Genomic DNA, 22,346 nt, shown 5'->3' with positions numbered 1-22,346 from the left:
TATTTTTTTTTATTTTTAAAGTTTCATAGAATAAGCGCATCAATGTGTACATAAATATAGCTGTATAATACTTAGCTTTTTTAAATTATATAACTAATGTATGTGGTATTAAAAATATAATAATAATAAGTAATGCATGTTTTACAAGTTAAATTTTATTTAAAAAAATTTTCACATATCTAAATAAGAATTTCGAGAGTATATGTACACCATGAAAAGTGTTAATCTTTTATATGTTTAAACGATAGAAAATTTTTTTTAACAGAATGTTGATAAAGATAACATTAAATTTAACGCAAAACCAATTTATACCAATAAACAAGCTTAAAATATCAAAAAGATTTTATTCATTTTTAATGTGAATTTTGAAAGAAAAAAAAAATTGTATAGAATTTCTAGCTTTCTTATCAAAATTTTACAATGACTTCGATTACTAAAACTCTTTGCAATTAAACGTGCTTGAATAAGTTATAAAGTATGTAGATAGTATTTTAAAGACTTAAAAATCACACTAAAATGGAGAATGCGAGCCTTGACTAAATCTACAAGTTTAGTTTTTCTTTGTATACGTATACTGACCCTAGCCTGTGTTCAGTTTCTCCTTGTTCTTGGGTGGTTTAGACCATGCTATTATCTCTCTTAATCTTTTATCTCATACTTCTTTTTAAGACTCACCCTATTACCACAATACTTCTTACCTATAACTGACTGGGATTCTTCTGATGATTTTCTTTGTGAAAGTCCTTGGAATGATGTCTTTTATCTCTCTGTTGATAAATACACCTAAGTAATTTTCTGAATCCAGGTAGGTATGGAAGCTTTTATTCTTTCTTGTCAGTTTCAAGTAAAGCCTCATTCTACCCACAGTTTTCGTTGCTTTTTCTAATCATAAGTCAAGCTTATTCTTGCCCATTGTTCCAAGTCAAGCCTCATTCCATGGTTTTTAAAGGATCTATAACAAAGGTAAGTCTCTAATATATGGGTCAGATCTTATAACCTCTCCCATGATCACGTATTTTTAAATTTATGTATGTTCTTGCACATGTGTTGTTTATGCATAAACATTTTTTATAAACATTTTTATGTTTATGTGCTGCGAATATTCATCCAGTTTCACTGATTTTAACATTTTTTATAAACATTTTTATGTTTATGTGCTGCGAATATTCATCCAGTTTCACTGATTTTATGTCATAATAGTCATGATATTATATTTAAAAAAGTTTCAAGTGAAGATTGAAAATGATTAAACTTAAGTAGTTTTTTTAAAAGGTTTTCTTGCTACACCAGTAATCAAGTACCCAAATGTTTTTAAAGGTAATTTTTTATTATTTCAAAATCTTTTTATATAATAATATTAATAATAATAATAATAATAATAATAATAATAATAATAATAATAATAAAAATAATAATAATAATAATAGTAATGATAATAATAATCAGCTTGGAAAATAAGAAATCAAAGATGAGCAGTCAATTTGACCTGCCAAATCATTTTTTATATAGAAAAACAAATAACTAACATTCAAATTACCAGCTAATCTTAATAGTTTAAAGCAACTCTCATGCGCACAGATTTCCATTTAATTAAAAAAGGAATTTTGATACCATCCAAGTAATTTATTTTGGAACTTTTTTAAATATCAAAAAATTTTTGTAAAATATTTTAAAAAAATTAAAACTGAACATTTAGTACTAAAAAAAATCGATTTATATATACAAATGTATGTATAACAATTACTTATGATAACATACGACGAAGTTTTTACTAAAAATGTAATTTTGAATATGTTTTGTCTGATTTCTCAATTAATAGAAGAAAAAAATTTATATTTTAAAATTTGTTTTAAAATGTATTTATTCATTATTAAAAATGAATTTATTCATTGCAATGGTTTTGTAAATGGCAGGAAAAGCTACAAGAAAAATAAATGAAAAGATTGAATAATAAAAAAAAAAGTAGTTATGTACAACAAGTACAAAAACTTATACGAGAATAGAAAAAAAAAAAGTTAAAAACAAAATACAGTTGAAAGAAAAAGTGTTCTAAATACAACAATTATTATATATTACTATATTGTTATAAAAATAGTTTGTTAAATAAAATAGTAATTAAATAAGAAGTTCAATCATTTATAAAAAAAGAGTATTTTTAGACCACCAGTAAAATGAAAGTAATTTAAATAAGTGAAGCATTAAAAAAAAAAAAAAAAATAGATATAATTTACGTCATATATAATATTGTATAATTGGTTCTAACATCATATATATAGTTTACATCATTTAATATTCGTCAACAAAGTGAATTAAAGCATATTGTAAACAATAAAAGTATTTTAAATGCATTTTAAATAATTTAATAAAATTTTAGTATAAGCATTTTCTGAATTAAATCCTGATTATTTGTCAAACCCTGTTTTTCAAAACTCTGACTTTTTTTAACTGGTCAACCATGATTGGCAAGAATTTATTTTGGGAGGTCAAAAAAGCAATTTAAGTCATTTCAGGCAGTTGTTGACCATTGATTGGCTGTTATTTTCCACGCCAATAATAATAGTAATAATGATAAAAGTAATAATAATACAGACTTCTTTTTTCTTAATTTTAAAAAAACATTCTAGGTATATCTAAATGGTTTTTTACAAAGTTTGCATTCTTGTTACCAAGCGCATTTATCTGTATTATTCTGATGCTGTCCATTATTTTGATTTTCTTCAAATTTGATGAAACTATCAAAAGGTAAATAAATACATACATTTACAAACATAAAATTACATATATATACATAAGTACAAATATTCAGGAGTTGTACAAAGATTTATTATAGTTCTTTAAATGTTTAAAAATATTACTAATAAAAGAAGGAAAAGAATCAAGAAAATGAAGTTTTCTTGTCAAAACATAATTTTAAAACATTAATTACAATTTCATTTTTTTTGATATAAATATCTTTTGCGCCTCAAATTGCAAATCAATTATTTTAAAGTATAATTGTAATCTATATATAACAGGGCTTGAAATAGCAAATGGACTTTGTCTGACACTAGTCTGACAGAAACCATTGACCATCAGTCATTATGTAAACTAATATATGCATTTAAAACAAGCGTTGAATGTGTGATAGGGCAATTACCCAAAACTTTAAGTTTTCAGATAAAGCTTTAAGTTATGTAGTGAAACACTTTTAAGAGCCACTGCTAGTAATATTTTTCTAGATATATTAACTCTATTGAAAGTTCCAGAACTTTTATCACCAGGTAAAATTTAATACTGCGTAACATAATATGACCCCTTTACTTAGCCAATATCCAATTCTAAACTGGAAGAATGTTTTTTAAAGATGAGAAGCATAAAAAATGTCCCTCCTTGTTAACAGTGGCTTGCGCAGAAGACATATTTCACATTTTGAAAAATAGGTTCTTTAAGAATAGGATGTTCTTCCAGCAAAATAATTGTGATAGAGTATTAATGACAGACTATTGAAGGAAAAAAACTAATTTGAAAATAATTTTCTAATAAAATACAATAAATTGAAAGAACACAAAATGCTTTGTAGATGAATTTCAAAATTTTTATCAATAAAAAATTCTTGACAAGAATTAGTTTAGAATATAAAACTAAAAAAGTTTAGTTTTTCAATCTCGTCACAATTTTTTCTATGAACTCTGGTAGTATATGTGTTCAATGTTTGGAGCAAAATGACTGTGAAAATATAAATACTAATTTAAGTTAAATACCTTAGGTCATAAGAGACAACTATTTAACAACTAAAATTTTTGTATGTTGTTTATTCTTTCAAAACTATTTAACAAATGCTTATCAAAAATTTTCAAAAACTCTGGAGAGCGATCTGATTCGTCTAACTACCATCATAGTTAGATAGATGTGGAGAGGTTGGGGCTATTGCTCTCAACATTTCTAAAGCCTTTGATAATGTCTGGCATGCTGGTCTTCTCCATAAGCTCTCTTCTCACGATGTATCAAGTAACATCTTTAAGATTATTGAATCCTTCCTTACTAATTGTGCTCTTTTTCATTTCCTGTAACTTCAGGGGTTCCTCAAGATTCTACCATTGGTCCTATACTTTTTTAAATTCTCATATCTAAAGTGGCCAGAATTTCTCACATCTAATTGTTCGCTGATGATACTAACATTTACTCTTGTCTTGATAAGAAGCTAACACTCTCTGATTGCTTGAAGGGGGCATTTGAGCTTGAAAAGAATTTCACTTCTGCTACAGAGAGGCTCTCAGTGGCTGGGAAACTCTAACTCAGATCAAACTTAATTTTTTCAGCTAATCGTTATCGCAACAATCTAAATCTTCCTATATATTTATGATCCTATATGTATTCACCTTTATCTTGTTTTTCTGATTCATATAATTTGAAAAATGATAATATAGTTTTAAAGTTGTCTGTTAACCATTATCTTGCTTTATAAACTTCATTTTTTCTCTTCCAGTAACTTCCAAACTATAATAGTGGTTTCTTGCAGCCTTGTTGGAAGTGAAGATGTTTATAATAAAAAAAAAGTAATTTTGTTTAACCATATGGTTACTGTTCAAAAAGTAACAAAAAGTTATACTAGTAGCAAAAAAAATTGTTAGCACTAATATTCTGTTTAGTTTTTTTAAGAAGTTTTGTTTAAAATTAAAATTTCAATAAGTTTAGGTCAAAAGTTATATTTATAACATAAGATATTGATTAGTTGATCAAAATCAATTAATTTATAGCTATATGCATGTTGTAAAATGACATTAAACAACATCTCAACAAAATTTAGTTTTGGATTTGGTGAATAATGGCTACATAAAAGTTGATGCACATAAAAAAAGGAGATTTTCAATTTCACTGAGTTTAAAGTGATTCTATTCATTTTGTGGAACTTAGTAAGTTTGGAACACACCTTGATAGCTTCATGTTTAAATAACATCCTAAGTATACTTTTGCGAACAATCAGCAACATTATTAGGTGACATAATTTAATTGAAACTATATCTGATATTGCTGGAAGAAACCAAAAAAAAAAAACATCTGCTGCCATTGATCAAAACATCATTTTACAATTCAAGCAAAACAGGTTTTGAAGCTATTTAAAAAAGTTCAAATTGACCACAAAATCAAGTTTTTAGTTCAAACTTTCTAAAATAGAATTTAAAAGTAAGGATTTCAAGGTAGAGTATGTCACAAAAAATCTTATTTGACATTGAGACATAAAACAAAAGTTGTTGCTTACAAAAAAGTAGACATGTCCATGGAGTACTGGAAAAAGTAATTGAGAGTGATGAACCCAAATTTAACCTGATTTTATCTGGTGGTGAACAAAAAGTTTGGTGGAAACAAGGTTTCCACCAGGGCATACAAATTGAGTTACATAAAAGGAACAGTAAAACATAGAGGAAATGTCGTAGTGATCGATGGCTTGGCAAAGAGCTAAAAATTAGCTGAAAAAGTTAACTTGAATACGATATTTTTAATTTAAATTGAAAGCCTTTTGCTTGTAAATTTACATCAGGAAACAGTTTTGTGTTGCAACATTAAAATGACCTAAAGCATACTGTCAATTCAAAAAAGGAATATATTTGAAAAAATGTCCCTGATTTTAATTCCATATAATATTTGTGGTTCATTCTTGACTGGAAAATATAAGATTGTTGAAGCATAAAAGAAAATAAATCTAAAAGAAACAAAAGCTCTGGTGGAATTGATGCCTTAATGTCTGCAAGTGGTTATTCAAAGGGTGGCAAAAAGGCAAAAGAGTGACCCAATTAAGTATTAAAATTTTTTGTTTAAGTTCTGAAATTAATTTAATTTGTTCCATTATTATTATTATTATTATTTTTTTTTTGTTGCTTGAAAATTTTTGATGAATCTAAACACAGTTGATTTTGCGATTTCACATGAAATTATGTTTGACTTTTTTAAAATACTGGTATTTTCAAATAATTGATAATTTTTCTGCTTAAAAAAAATAAAAGCTAACCATAGTTTTTTAAATATTTTATGTTAATTTAAATGTGTTGTTTTTGGCATGTTACTGCTATGGCTATGATTGGATAAAATAATTATGTACAGGTTTTTTGTACAGTTAGTGCACAAAAATTTGTTTTTATTTTAATCATCAGTAAAAAGGTAGCAAAAACATTGACTATCAATAACTACATTAGCAGAGACAGCGATAAAAGCAAAGATGATGAAAATGCAAGACCAACTTGAAATCTTAAGGAATTAATTTAAATTTTAGGCATTTACTCAATATACTAAAAAAAAGACCATTTCTATTTATGAAAATTACTCTTGAGAAAGCAAGCAATGTGCACAAATTCAGCAATGTCCTTGAAAAATTCGCTGCTCATGTGTGACCATTCGTTTTTAAACAATGTCCTTGAAAAATATTACTGCTCGTTTGTGACCATTTGTTTTTAAACAATGAAAAAATTAGTAACTATAATCTCAATAAAAATTCTAAGATTAAAAAAACATTTTAGTTTTTTTTAGGACATCTAGGACTTTTTTATGAGGCCTCTAGGACTCAGTATGGTTTTAGTTTATTTGTACTATGACTATTATTACGAATAGTATTTATATAATAGTAATAACAATAATAAAAAAAGTTTAAATTAAAAAAAAAGAAATCAAGTAACTGTCTATTGAGCTTTTTAATTTCTATTTGAATTTAAATTACTTGTCTTTTCCTATTATTAACAAAACACATGGTAATTTTGCAATGCATGCTTTTTTCCAGTTCAAACCATATATGATATGTGCTTTATCCTATTTGCTCAATATTTAATAAATAATGAAAATATTTGGAATCATTGTTAAGCACATTTTGAAAATATAAAAACAAGTTTCAAGAAGAAATTTAATATAAGTTTCAAAATGAAAATGAAAAAAACATATTGGTGATTGTTGTTTGTGATTAGTTTTGTGTTTTTTTTATATAGAGTAAGATAACCTAACTTTAATAGATAATGAATTTTTCTTGAAATGTTTCTATTATTTTCAATTTTGATAGATCAATACTAGGTTTATTGAAAAGAAATAGCCATGTTTTTTTGAAAGCACTGTGTGTGTTCTGATGAAGCACTTGCTACATTCATACTAAACTTTTTTTAAACTTAAAAAAATTTTTTTAAACTTAAAAAATTTTTAAACTTAAAAAACTTTATCAACATTTTTGCATTTTAATAATTCATAATATGATTTTAATATGTTTTCTAGGTATGTTTAATGTGAAAATATATTCCAACAATCAGTGGTTCTAAAATGAGACTTTAATGAGCTGGTAGGCAGGCCAATTAGACTTTTTTTATTTGCATATTTCAATAACATTCAATGACTCATGAGTACTTGAGTGATTTGGCCATCTAATACAAGAATGTTTTTACTCGTAATCATTTTAACTGCTGAGATAAAAAGCTGTTCCAACCACTCAATAAACTGTAGTTTCTCCATCCATCCAGCTCCATCCAGCTGATTTTCAGCATTCTCCATCCAGCTGATTTTTGTATACACTGTGCCAGTTGGAACAGCTTGGCACCATGATTGATATAATTATTTTTCTTTTATTAAAACTGCAAAAATCAGCAAGTAGAATCTTGATACATCAGTTGTTTTGGTTAAGTTTTTAATTATTTCCTGTAAGTTTTAGAGCATTCTTTTTACCTTTTCGGCATAAAACTAATTGCACTTGCAAACAAGTGAAGTTTTTATGTTATCAATTGACTTCAATGTTACCCATTTTGACTTCATGGTATTATTTCTTGTAATTATTAAAATAATTGTCTATTATATTTAAATAATTCTGGTCATTAAATTCTCAGTTTTTAAAAAGCGTGAACACTGTTTTAATGAAACGGTCAATTTATCATATTGCAAAAATTATTGAAAAAGCAAAAAAATAAATTTACTACTGCAAAAATAATAACAGTCAAAACTGTTTTTTTAAACACCAGGTAATTAAAGGATTATAAATTAAAAGAAAAAAAGTTATAAGAAAAAAATAATTATCTAAGGTCTGAAAAATTTGTGCAGCAATTTAAAAATCAACCAATAAAAGATTATGCTAAAGCTACTTGCGCATTGTATAAAACATTAATATCAATTTTTGTTTAGGGGGGGGGGGGGAGAGTTAAAGTAATTATTTATTTAAAAATTTAAATGTTTTAAATTAGAAATTAGTTCATTGATAATAAAAATAATAATAAAAAAGATATCTTTTAAAATAAGTCATTAGAGTTTTTTTGTTCTGTTTTAAAATAACAATAAAAAGTTTAAATTAGTTTTTAGATATTTTTAAACTCCTCTGTCTTTATATATCTTTGTTTTTATATCTACAAAAGAGTTACAAGCATTTAATTTATAAGAAAATATTGAATTAGATTTAAATCCCCTACCTATATAAAGGGCAATGTGTGTTTGTGTGTGTGTTTGTTTGTTTGTTCTCTATAGAAATCCAAACCGCCGGACCGATCTCGATGAAATTTGGCATGGGGGTAGTCCTCGAGGGGGAGAAGGTTCTTAGCTGGGTTTTGACCCCGTACCCCGACCCCCAGGGTCAGGGGGGCCCAAAAATGGGATCCAGTGTGGCTCTGCAGCCTCAGCCGTGCAATTTGGCAAAACCTAAAAGCTTCCTACCTGTGGAGGAGTGTCAGAACACTTCATTTGACAACAAACATGAGGGTAAAGTTGTCTGGTGATCTGTCAGCAGGAGCCTTTTCCAATCAGCTCCTTGCCTTGGGCAATGGTGAGGCACCAGTTGATGTGCAGACAGGGCTCATTAAATTCCCTGCCAACTTTTGCACACTGGTGGATTCTGCAGAGGAACTCATTGTGAAAGTGTTTCCCAATATCCAGCAGAGTTTCACCAGACATGACTGGATCTGTGAGAGAGCTATTCTAGCGCCCAAAAATGAGTCTGTCACCAAGATCAATATGCAGATCCAGAAAATGCTCCCAGGCAATGAAAAGTCCTACAACTCCATTGACATGGTTATGGACCCCAGTGAAGCTGTCAACTATCCAACAGAATTTCTGAACTCTTTAGAACCATTTGGATGTCCTCCTCACATTCTTCACCTGAAAGTTGGAGCACCAATCATTCTCCTTCGCAACCTCGACAGTCCCAAGCTCTGCAATGGAACTCGACTCATCATCAAAGCTATCCTTTCAAACTTGATTGAAGCAACTATACTGACTAGATGTGGCAAAGGTGAGAATCTTTTCATTCCAAGGATTCCAATGATTCCCAATGACCTCCCATTCAGTTTCAAGCGCCTCCAGTTTTCAGTCAGGCTGGCTTTTGCCATGACCATTAACAAAGCGCAGGGACAGTCACTCAAAGTGGCTAGCATCAATTTGGAACAGCCCTGCTTTTCTCATGGCCAGCTCGATGTTGCATGCTCCAGAGTTGGATCTCCACGAAATCTTTTCATTTTGTCTCCAGAAGAAAAAACCAAGAACATTGTCTATCAGAAGGCTCTTCAGTGAAAGAAATCCTCTTTAAAGAAGTCCTATTAAAAGAAAACAATAACAATCCAATGTGAAGAAATTACCCATGATTTAACTTTTGTAACATGTTCAACTTTTTTTTCCAGTGTGAGAGAACAATTTAATTGAAAAATTTGAGTAAATGTTCTTTTGGAAATTCTTAATTTGTTGTTTTTAAGTGGAAAATAAACAAAATGTCTTTTTCTTCCTTAATGTCTTTCAGTTATTTCATAGCTTCAACCAACAGGATTATTGTGCAACACTAAAAAATATTGCACACTCTTACTGTGCATAGCCCAAAATTAGTATAACAAAGTTCCAGATGCTCATTTACTTTTAAATATTGGCCTGGGCAACACCGGGTAACTCCAGCTAGTAAAATATAAAAGTATTTTATATCTTATTTAACAATTTCTTTTATTTAAAATATTTGATCATCACTAAGTTCCTTTAGACTGTTGTTTTTAGTGTTTGTTTTTTAATAATTATATAGTACTTTATTGTGCTGTATTTTTCTAGTTTCATATGGCGATTTGTAAAATTAATTAAAATATTAAAGTTTAAACCATAATCATTGATAATAATAAAATTAATAGTAATAATATGGTTTTAAGAATAAGATAAGACAACACTTTGTATCATAATTCAAGATAAATATAAATCTTTTCTATTTAGTAACAGCTATTGAGTTTAGTTATCAAATACAGCTTATGGTTTTTAAAAAGCTAAAAATTTAAAGACCAGAAGCATCTCCAAGTATCGCAATTTGTGATCACTTAATTCAAGCCCTGAAGTGCAACATGAGGCTCTGTTCAATTTTTCAAAGCATTTTCAACATCTTTTTTGCTGTTTTTGTTTTGTTGTATATTCTTTGTTGTTGTTGTTGTCGTTTGGCATTTTTTGCAATAATGACGATTATTTTATTAGTTTGCAGGAGATAAGATTAATATTATAACAGAGAGAAATGATAAATATTTAAAGAAATAGAAGGGAATTTAAAGAGGAACTAATAATGTAGATTATTATTCTATTAACTACTGACTGAAGTAATTAATACAAGTAATTGTGGAAATAATTATTGTTTACTTTTAGTCACTTAATGCAACAAAATTTTCATTTATTGCCACAAATAATCGATTATTATTTATTAATTATTGACAGACTTAAGTGTAATATTCCTGCTTTTTTATGATGATTTTCAAAACTGGTTTTTTCCTTTTTTTTTTTTTTAAAAAATATCAAGTTCACTGTCAACAAAGCTGCAAGCAAACATTATTAAGTTGGGAGTTACTAAAAAACAAAGAGTAGAGTTATAAATAGAGGAAAAAAACTAAATAGAGGAAAAATAAATAGAGTAACAAGATTAAAATAATTTAAAATAAAAGATTTTAGAGCATGCAGGGACAGATAGAGTAAAAAGGCGAGACTGAATAGATTCGTTAGAAAAGAGAAAGAAATGCAACTTTACGATGATGGGAGAGAAGCCTCAAGCTTGGCAAATAGAGCAGGTCCAGCTATGTCTACAATTTTGACCAAAAAAAGGAAGAACATCATTAGAAGAACCAGCTTTAATATGACAACAGTAATCCATACAGAGATTACTGTTGTCATAAAAAGAGATTTGTAGATGTAGAGAATGATGTAGAGAATTGGGAGTAAAAAAATAGTGAGCGCAATAAAGAGAAGCAACCTTACCACATGCTAACTTAGAAAGCTATTGTATGTTTGGTGTCCGTGAGAGGTCAGTAGTGAACAATAATCCAAGAAGACCCGAAGAAGAGGACTCAGTGAAAAAGTTGCCGTTCATCAATATAGGAGTGTCGACAGTATTGTTTGCAGTAAATAAGTTTTGTTGGAGTTAAAATTCACAAGCCATATATATAACCAAAAGTCTTGATCAAAGACTCAAAAACCTTGTTAATAACAGATAGAACCCTAATTGGACAATTGTTAGAGGGGTCAGAATGTTCTCCATCTTTTTTTAAAATTGGAACCACAGATATCATTTTGTATGAGGCAGAAAAAATAAGATTCAAGCACTTATTAAATAGTTTAGAGAGTGATAAAGAGAGTTCTGGAGAACACTTTTGTAAGACCATGAAAGGAATGTTGCCCAGACCACAACCCGTAGAAGTGTTTAATTGAGATATGACTTTAGTAATGAAAGCTGGAGTGATTTGGATGTCTAACAATGGATAAACCTGTTACCTGTTTAACTGGAATGGAAGGAAGAGTATGACCATAAGATTCAAGAGTTGAGTTAGAAGAAAAGTTTTTTACAAATAGTTCAGTCTTATCTATAGGAGAGGTAATATGATCAGTCCATGAATTAGAGATAGAGTGTTAAACTTGTCTTTGTTAATGAAACTGTTGAAGATTTTCCAAAAGTCTCTAAAACCTAACTTCTGAGATAAGATATAAGGTTTCACAAACTGGGAATAATGAAGCTTAACATCAGACAGTACCTTTTTTACATTGATTCGTTGCAATAAAAAATTTTGTTCTCAAGAGAGTTTTTTTTTAAATAGTAAAAAAAAAATGAAAAAGAAAAAAAGAAAAAACTATCTGAGTAAGATATTTAAAAAATCAAAGTAAATTATCTGAGTAAGAGATTGAAAAATGCAGAAGTTATGGGCATTAGTACCAGCTGGGTCAGTGGTGTTAGAGCCTAGCCATTCAGTGTGTTGAGCATTAAAATCATCAATAACAACAATATTGGCAGAGGGGTAAAGAGAGAGAGCATGGTCAATTTGATCAGAAATTATTTCTAAAAGGGTGCAGTTTTGGAAAAAAGGAGAACGATAAAGAACAAAAAGAAAGGTGATGGATGAAAACACATAAAAGAACAGTCAAAGGATTCAAACCTAATTTTTCAACAAATAAGAGAGTTAATGTGTAAGTATATTATGTAGCCTTGACAATGGCCACCAAAGGAATTGACAGGTATACCATCCATGCACACCATGGTACTGTTAAAACTCTGATATTTTACAGCTGTTGATGGAATCAGCCTCTCTGAGAGCTACCACAGAGTTCAGGGAACATTTCTTCTAGCTGGCCTCAGAAACACTAAACAGGAAGAATTGCTATGAGTAGAGTCAAAAAGATCCAGCATTCATTATCCTAGGCAGAAAACAATATAGCAGGTTTACATTTACACCAGGCTAATAGATAGCGGGTGATGCGGAAGTTATCGGACAAAAAAAAAAGGTCAATAACTTATTTATAAATAAAAAAACAAACTACTATTATATTTTTTTTAAATAAAGCATTTATCTTTTAATAAAAATATATTATTTTTTATATGAAAAAACACCACCATCTGCAATTGATCTCAATTTTGCTCGGGCGCCTTTCATATGCGACTGTAAAAAGTTTATATCAATTTCTTGTAGTTTTAGTTTAATGTGATCAATCAAAACTTGCTCTGTTGAAGCTTGCCAATCTCCCTCATAAACCTTCTGTGCCAAATGTCCCCAAAAATTTTCAATTGGTCGTGCTTGAGGCACATTTGGGGGATTGGATTCTTTATCAACGTAATAGACATATTGGTCCATCCAATTGAGAGAATCTTTAGAATAATGAGAACTTGCTAAATCTGGCTAAAATAAATAGTTTATAATACTTGTGAATAAATGGAAAAAGTCATTTTTCTAAACATTCATTAATATAGATTGATGAATTGATCGCTACAGCATTGGAAGTGCGAAACAATGGCTTGGACATACCACGGTCAGATATGACTATCCACATTAATAATTTTTTTGGAAATTTTTCTATTCCACGACCAATTGTCGATTGATTTACACTGAATTTAATACCTATTTTTCTCTGACTGAACCCTTTTCCATTGCTGACAAGTCTCGTTAATTCGGCTTTCCTTTCTCTAGTCCAGGATGTCGGACGACCAGGGTGCTTTCTATCAGAAAACGATTGAACAGTTTCAAGTCTTTTTAGGTTATCATATATTGTACTTCGAGCAAATCCTTCCTTTTCAAAATGATTTGCGATTTTTTTTTTTTTTTATATTTGGTTTATTTACAAAAAACATTTTTAGTCGCTTTTGAAAAGATTCTCGTTCAGCTGCATTTAACCTCATTTTAAATAATTGTGTTTCAAATAATAAAGTTTATATTTTATAGAACGTTTATGCCTACGCATAAAACCACAAAAACTAATTATTATGCTCAAATAATGAAATTAGGATTTGTCCGATAACTTCCCCATCACCCGTTAAAGAAGGGGTTTCAGTCTGGTCAACAGAATTGTTCTGCTTTCCCCTAAAGTTTTTACCTAGGAGGCTTTCTGTAAAACAATAGCTGGATGCAGTTAACATCTGTCCAAGATCAGACTTTTTATTGAGGCACTATCTCTAGCCTTTACTCAACCAATAACTCTAAGGCAAGGGATTTTTAAGTTAGAGTTTATTTCTCCTAGCCTTTGCCTAAAAAAGCACCCTAGAAAGCAGCAGAGCATGGAGCAGTTTATTATTTAAAATTCAGAAAAGTTTAAATAAATATATTATGGTTTTTCCATTTTAATGCACCAAAAAACCCTTTTACTCTCACAAAACACCATCAAACAAAATTATTTTTACATAATAGAGGTAGTCCTGCTCTATTTTGATCTGTTGTTACATTATGACATTTCTTAATATTCTTTGTTTAAATAAGATTTAAAAGTGACTGACTTAAAATATGTTTTTTTTTTAATTTAGATCAGCATTTGGTGAACAAATATGCTGACTGTATAGATTTAAAACAGTTTTTTCAGAAAAAGAAAAAAACAAAGAATAATGTAAAAGTGGTTGCTCCCCCAATTTAAATCCTTAGTCCATATAGCAATACTCCCTTGAATGTATTCCCTAGATAGGCAATCAATATATGTACTGAAGCCCTAACAGCCTTCTATTTAAGTATGTCCTCTGATTGCTTAGCTAAGTGCGCAATACTATTTATATTAACATATACCTGTAAAACTTATATTTTTTAGAGATTAGGGTTTATTTATCTACTATTTTTGTTTAATTTTTAAGTAAACATTTAAGTAAATATTTTCTTTTATTTAAAAGAATAATTTAAAAAAATATAAATTTGATGTTTTGGAAATCAAATCTTACTCATAAAATTTAAAGTAAGCTTTCATTTGATCACCAAAAAATGCCTTTTATCCAAAACTTCATTTACTTAATTATCTCTAAATATGTAACAAGACATTTTCATGAGTTTTAAAATTACACTAACACACTAGTAGTGAATGCCTGAGGGAAAAATGAAGTACATTAGAATAGAGGAGAATTATTTTTTGAACAAAGCATATTTTGACAAAAATAAAGATTAATAGAAGAATATTTAAAAATATATTAATACGATGACAAAAATAAAACAGACATTGCACCCAAACAATACTTACAATTATAAAAAATAAAATTTTTTATAACAACTTAAATTGAACAATGATATACAACAAGTATATCACCTAACAAAAACTTGCAAAATAAAATATTGACTGCAAAATACAAAATATGCACACAACAATGTAAGGTCTAAGAATGAAAAAAAACACATCAATGTTAATGTGTAAATGTAATTTGTGAAGTGGTTAAGTAATAAACATCTCCTTAGAGTCGCATCTGTTACTGACGTTTTGATAAGGATTAGCACCAATAACTAGTTTATCCTGTCAGACGAATGTCACCAGCACTTATACTTTACCCCTTCATACTGTTCATACTGCAGTAAAATAGAGCTCACTAGAAAAAAAAATTGTTTTTATTAATAATGTCAAAAATTGTTTTTATAATCTCGACATGTGTTTTGTAATTGAAAAAATTAATGATTGGAAAAAATTAATGATTGGTTAACGGAAACTTTTTTTTTAATTTTGCATGATTAAAGTTGCGTGATTTGTTTCAATGTTTTTTTATTAGTTAAAACATTTTAAAATTGATTTTAAATATATTTTTAATTCTTATTATATCTTATTAATTTAAATTATACTTCAAATAGCTTATAGTTATTTCAAATTTCCAGGGAATATTTCGTTTATCAAAAAGTTTTTACTATATTACAATTTTTATCCTTCTTGAAAATAACATTGTCAATCTTTCAGTTGATCTTTAACAAATATTGGTCAAAATCACTGTACAGGTTTTAAATTATTAATATTGAATGGACATTTAATTAGAAATTAAGCCAATGTTTTTCTTGAAGTCATAACTAATTAACTTCAATATTAGTTACTTCTTTTAATAGCTTGATTAATTAAAATTTTATATATATTTACATAAATACATATATATTATAAACATCAAGATATATATTATAAACATCAAGATATATATATATATATATATATATATATATATCTTCTATTCTTACTGAAGCCCTGCCTTCTATCTTCTATTCTTGCCTTCTACTCTTCTATTACTGCCTTCTATCTTCTATTCTTTCTGAAGCCCTAACAGCCTTCTATCTTTTGAAAAAAATTTTCATACTATCTTGCTGTAAACTAAGCCAAGTCACAGCAATTTGAAACCATGCAAACAAAATAACAATCACTTACAAACTATAAACACATAACATTATAACACATCACAAACATAGAAACAATTCATATATAAAAGATATTTACACACTTACAAAACAAAAAGCCATATAACCTTAACACTAGGCATACTGTAGAAGGTGTTTACTTTTACCGGGTATGTGTAACCCTTTTCTCTTTACAACCCTGCATGGTCCTTTATGCACTTTGTTGCTTGTTTTCTCTTGTTGGCCCTTCTGGCCTGTTTATTCCTTCCCATTTATTGGTTGGTCAAATCAACTTAAATGGTATTTTATTAAATGATAATGCACAGGGTAATCTGAATGAAATTATTTTTTAAAACAACTTAATACATTCTACAATATAAGCTAACTTTGAGTAATGTGAATTTCTTTTTATTTTAGAATATAGAAAAATGTCAGTAGCAACTAGATCTAAAACACAGGTGTATCTACTTGGAGATTCTCTGGCTAAACTCACAGGAAGTAAGCTTCCATCTTTGCGTATGGCTCTTGGTTTGTTTTTGTATCACCACATAGATCTGAAAGAAATTGTTCGACAATGATTGTCTGTTATAGTTAATGAGATTGCTAAGTTTTGGCAGAAAGCTCGAATTCCAATGAGAGAACATCGAAATTGCCTTACAAAACTAGAACAATTGTTTGAAGAATGGCGTTTGTTAAAAAAAAACAAAGGAAGAAAATCTGCAACTCAGCAAGCAAGAGAGGATTCTTTTATCTTCAGATTGGATGTTTTATTTCAGTTGGCTCATGCTAATGATGTGAGCCTGATTAACATTCAAGAAGACAAAGACTTCTTGTTTGCACAGCGAGAGAAAGGAAGGCGAGGATCAATGGCCAGATTAGATCTAATTTTGACAATGAAAGAAAAAAGGGCAGCCGAAAGAAAAAGGAAACTGGATTTCAGGCGTCAACAAATGGAGTATCAGGATATGCAGCACATACAGACTGCAACTGAAAGTTGCTAATCATCTGAAGAAGATAGTTCAAATGTGGAAACTAAAGACGAGAGTGCCGCTGGAGCAGTTGGAGGCATCGCATTTTGTACTCCAGCAAAAAGAAAGAGGGGCACAAAATCTGTTGTTACACCAGGCCTGGCAGCTGCTCTAGACAGAACCAAATTATCTCACCGCAAAGCTGCATTTGTTATTGCTGAAACAGCTAGAAGTTTGGGTCAAAATATTGATAATATTGCCATAAATCGAGATTTAATACGTTGACAAAGACAGGAGCATCGAGTCCAGAGATCAGCAAGTTTAAAAGCAGAGTTTTGTGTTCAAATTCCTTTGGTTGTACATTGGGACGGCAAACTCATTCCTCATTTGACTGGCAAAGAAAAGATGGATCGTCTGCCAGTATTGATTTCTGGCAAAGGTGTTTCTCAACTTTTAACTGTTGCCAAGCTGTTATTTGGAACTTTGGAGGCTCAAGCTTCTGCCATTTTCGGGGCAATTGAAGATTGGAATATAACCATTAGCATCTGAGCAATATGTTTTGATAAGACAAGTTCCAACACAGGCAGAATTGCTGGTGCATGTATTCTTCTGGAGCAAAAGCTTGGCAAGGAGCTTCTGTACTTTGCATGCTGACACCATGTTATGGAACTCATCATTGATGCTGTATTCCAAGTATGCATGGGGTCAACATCTACTTCAGAGGTTCTACTCTTTAAGAGATTTTAAGAGAAATAGGGATTAATGGACATCAACAGATATGAAATTGGAATGGCAAGTGATGTAGCAAGTGATGTAGTGGAAGATATTCGAGAAAGCACAATCGAATTTTGTAACAAAAATCTTCAACCAAGTCAATCTAGAGATGACTACAGGGAGTTTTTGGAACTCGTCATTATCTTTCTTGGTGCCGTACCTGAAAGAGGAATTTGGTTTATGTGCCCTGGACCCATGCATCATGCCCGTTGGATGTCAAAGGTGATTTACAGTTTGAAAATCTGGATGTTCAGACATCAATTCAAATTACCACTGACAGAACAACTGGGATTACGTGATGTTTGTGTATTTACGGTTCGTGTATCTGAAAAAATGGATCATAGCCCTAGTAGCTGCAAATGCTCCATACAATGATTTGATGTTGATGAAATCTTTGCTGAAGTACTCGACCATCCATCCAGCAATTGCGAAAGCTACATCAATCAAGCTATCCAATCATTTATGGTATTTGTTGCCTGAACTTGTGGGTTTAGCATACTTTGATGGTCAGGTCAGTTCAACCACAAAACGACTTATGGCGAGTCCCATGCAGAACAAAGATTTGAAACAAGATCACACCAAAAGGCTTAGTGTTCCAATGGATGTATTAAAAAACAAGAATTTGGAAGATTTTGTAACTGCCAAATTTATGAAATTCTTTTCAATGATTTTACCAGATGGATTTCTAAATGTTTATCCTGAATTATGGAATGAATGTGACGATTTCAAACAAGCAACAGAGATGGTAAAATTGTTGACAGTGGTAAACAATCATGCAGAATGAGGAGTTGCACTAATCCAGGAGTGTAGTGGACTTATCACTTGCGATGAATCCCAGCTCCAGTTTCTGCTACAAGTTGTGGAAGCACATCGTCAAGCCTACCCAGACAGCCGAAAGCAAACTTTGGCAAAGAAGCCAGCAAAAGAGTAGAACATTTTAACTCAAGAGTTATTGTTAATTTTAAAGTTCATATTTTTAATCAAAAATTTTATATTGCATAATCAATCAATATATTTCTGAAATATATGGCATTACATTTCAAGGTTGTTTATAAATAGTATAAACTACTAATATAAAGTAAACACCTAATGACAATGATTAAAATAGTAATGGTAATAATATTTATAATAATAATAATAGTAATAAATAATAATAATAATAAAATGTTATTTTAACAATAGTAACAATAATAGTATAGTAATTATAATAGTTTAAATAAATCAGTATTACTTTCCATACAACAATCGTTTATACATACAAAGTTACAGTTACAAACAGTAATAAACTGATAAAACATAATGACTAACGATGACATAAAAATAACTATTGCTAAAAAAAATTATAAAGATTTAGTAAATTTATTAATCATATTTCTTATAATATAATAACCAAAATATATAGCAAATAATGTGACTAAATAAATAAATAAAATATAAACAGAAAAACGTTAAGAAAATCAAAACAACAGTTACAACAAACATAATAAACAAAACAAAAAATTACGTTGTATACTTTATGCAACAAAAAAATTAAAAAAAAACAAACAAAAAAGCGTCAAAATAAAATTAAAAATAAAAAACAATAAAAAATAAAAACAAAATAATAATAATACACGGTGTATTAAAACATATATAATAAATGGCTAAAATGAAAATAAAAATAAATAATACATAACTGTATGAAAAGTTATATGTCACTATTTAAAAATAATTAATAAAATAAAAATAAACTACTAAACTACTAAAAATAAAACTAAACTAAACTAAAAAATAAAACAATAAATGACTGACAAAAAATTATAAGTAAAACTTTATATGCGAAAAAACTGAAAAATCATTACTACAAGACTCCATAACAGCATAACTAAAAAATAAATCGTAAATAAGAAATCCTAAAAAATATATATGAAAGAAAACTAAATAAATATATGAAATAGAACTAAACAAATATATGAAAAAATAATAAAATCTTGATTTGCCGTTCTTTTTTATATGTATAAATAGTTTTTTGTTCTTTCTTTTCCATTTTTTTATTTATTTTACTCATTAACTTTTTTTTTTTTAATTTCTATTTTCAATACTTTTTTACTTATTTTCTTTCAGATGTTTCTTTTTCTTTCCTTCTTTTAAAACATTTATTTATTCTTTTTTTTAGTTGATTTTATTTTTTGTTTAATTTATAAATTTTTCTTTTCCCTTTTTTCTTTTTTCCTCTTATCTTAGTTATCTTTATCCGTTAGAAAAAAGCGTCCACCATTTGCGATGTCATTGCAAAGTGTGACATAACATGACAATAATTGCGTATTTTACACAATACTTGTATGACGTGAAATTGTATTATCTCAAAAATATAATTTGTGAGATTAACAAACTTATTAAATTTGTTTATGCTTATCAATGATTATCAAAAATTATAACATTTAATGATTACTGTGATGTAACAAGAAATGAAAAATAATCGTTAATTTATTCTTAATCTGTCAAATTTTTCAAAACTTTCTTTTCTTTTGGAGCACTTGAGCTACCCCTAAATATAAATATTTTTTGCTGAAATTTTTATGGGAGTGTTTTCTACTTGAAAGGAACAACTTAAAAGGGTAGGACTATCAAAATAAAGAAAAAAACTTTTTTTTGCTAAAATAAGCTCCACCCTACTTAACACATATAAACACATAATAAATAACATATAAATATAACTAAATATATAAATTAGAAACATTTATAAAATACAACCTTATTTGTTTAATGACATACCTCGTAATAAATGTTTAACAACTTTAAAAAAACAAATGATCGAATGACCTGGTTTTTTATATTATAAAGGCAAACAAATTTTCTTTAATTTCTTCAAAATAAGGTATTAAATGATCATGTTCTTTAACATGCAACTTACTGTGTGAGATGCAAGGGTTTTGGAGATGAACACTAACTTTATCAAGAGTTTGACCTTTTGACTTTTGAAAAGAGCATTGTCTTCTAAAGTCATCATCGTCTTCTATTTTTAAAAATACATATTATTATACTTAAAATATAATTGACTAAGGACTTGAATTGTGTTGTTATTAAAATGCATGAATTAAATAAATTACCTAAGGACTTGAATTGTGTTATTATTAAAATGCATGAATTAAATAAATTACCTGACTTTAAAAGTTACTATACTCATTTAAAAATAAATTAAGGTTTATCCTTTACTACAGAAGTCCCCGAATTAAAAAGTTTTCGATCTTATTACTGATGAAGCAGATATTAACAGATTATAAAGATTTGAGAATACCTCATCAAGTGGTCAAAAATATAAAGAGAAATATTAAAAGGCCAAGTTTGGTAAAAACTCTGCGTCAAAGGCGCACAATTGGGTAACAGTGGCAACAGCAGCATTAAGTTAAGTATTAATTATAAGTGATTAAATAGCAGAGGAGACAGTATACCTTCTTGACACACTCCATTATTGACAGTAAATGTTTTGGATAATATAACAGACAATGAGTAAGCATAAAATTACACCAGAGATAATTGTAGAAAGTTTCATAAAATAAATTCTATAACATCTTCACTTCCAACAAGGCTGCAAGCAACCACTAATTAGAGTTGGAAGAGATTGTAGAGCAAGATAGCAATTGACAGACAACTTAAAGGGCTGCAAATTATATAAATCAGGAAAGCAAGATGAAGGAAGCGAATTCCAAAGAACTGATGTTTGAGGAAAAAAACAAGACAAATAAGAGTTTTTGGAGCACTTAGGAACAGAAAATGGATGAGACTTAATTGAATGACGAGTAACACGAGAATGAATTTTAGTAGATGGCACAAGAGATGCGAGCTCTTTAGAGCAGTGTCCATTATAGTATTTGTAGAAAAGAAAAAGAGAAGCAACACTACGATGATGTGATAATGGTTGGAGGTTGGCTGCAAGAGCAGGTCTAACTATGTTTACAATGCATTTTTGCACCTTGTCTAAAAGAGAAAGGGCATCAGAAGATCCGCCCCAGATATGGCAGCAGTATTCCATACAAGGACAGGTTTGAGATTTATAGAGATAGAGAATAGAATCTAGAGAAAGAAAGTGTCTCGATAAAGAGATGCAACCTTAGCAGATGCTAATTTTGCAACAGATATAATATATGGTTTCCAAGAAAGATTGGAAGTAAGATTAATCCTAGAAGATGAAGGGTAGATGACTCATCGAGTACATTACCGTTCATAAATATAAGATCTAGATTATTGCAATAACGATTGGCTGAAAAAAATTGAGTTTTAACTGAATTAAAGTTCACCAGCCACTGTGAGCCCCATGCTGTAGCAGAAGTGAGATCCTTTTCAAGCTCAAATGCCCCCTCCAAGCAATCAGAGAGTGTTGGCTTCTTATCATGACAAGAACAAATGGTTGTATCAGAGAACGATGCCACCTTAGATGTAAGAATATCTGGAATATCGTTAATGTAAATTAAAGAGTATAGGGCCAAGAATTGAACCTTGAGGAACCCCTGAAGTTACAGAATAAGAAGAAGGGTGCTGTCCATCGGTGACAACTTTTATACTACAATTGGAAAGAAAGGATTTAATAATCTTAAAG

At 29.2% G+C, this 22,346-nt stretch overlaps 1 protein-coding gene across 3 annotated transcripts in view; it reads left to right on the top strand.

The window, feature by feature from the left end:
• The window catches only part of LOC136075437 (uncharacterized), an 85,636-nt gene that overhangs the window by 43,344 nt on the left and 19,946 nt on the right, over positions 1-22,346 (top strand). For all 3 annotated transcript variants that reach the window (XM_065788596.1, XM_065788597.1, XM_065788598.1), the window contains exons 7-8: positions 1,273-1,317; positions 2,625-2,742. In XM_065788596.1, the coding sequence (XP_065644668.1) occupies positions 1,273-1,317; positions 2,625-2,742 (163 nt within the window). The remainder of the gene's footprint in view (positions 1-1,272; positions 1,318-2,624; positions 2,743-22,346) is intronic.

The sequence above is a fragment of the Hydra vulgaris genome, chromosome 01 (assembly GCF_038396675.1).
Source record: "Hydra vulgaris chromosome 01, alternate assembly HydraT2T_AEP".
Taxonomy (NCBI): domain Eukaryota; kingdom Metazoa; phylum Cnidaria; class Hydrozoa; order Anthoathecata; family Hydridae; genus Hydra; species Hydra vulgaris.
The sequence above is the reverse complement of the archived record's forward strand: the minus strand, read 5'-3'. Positions and strand labels throughout refer to the sequence as shown.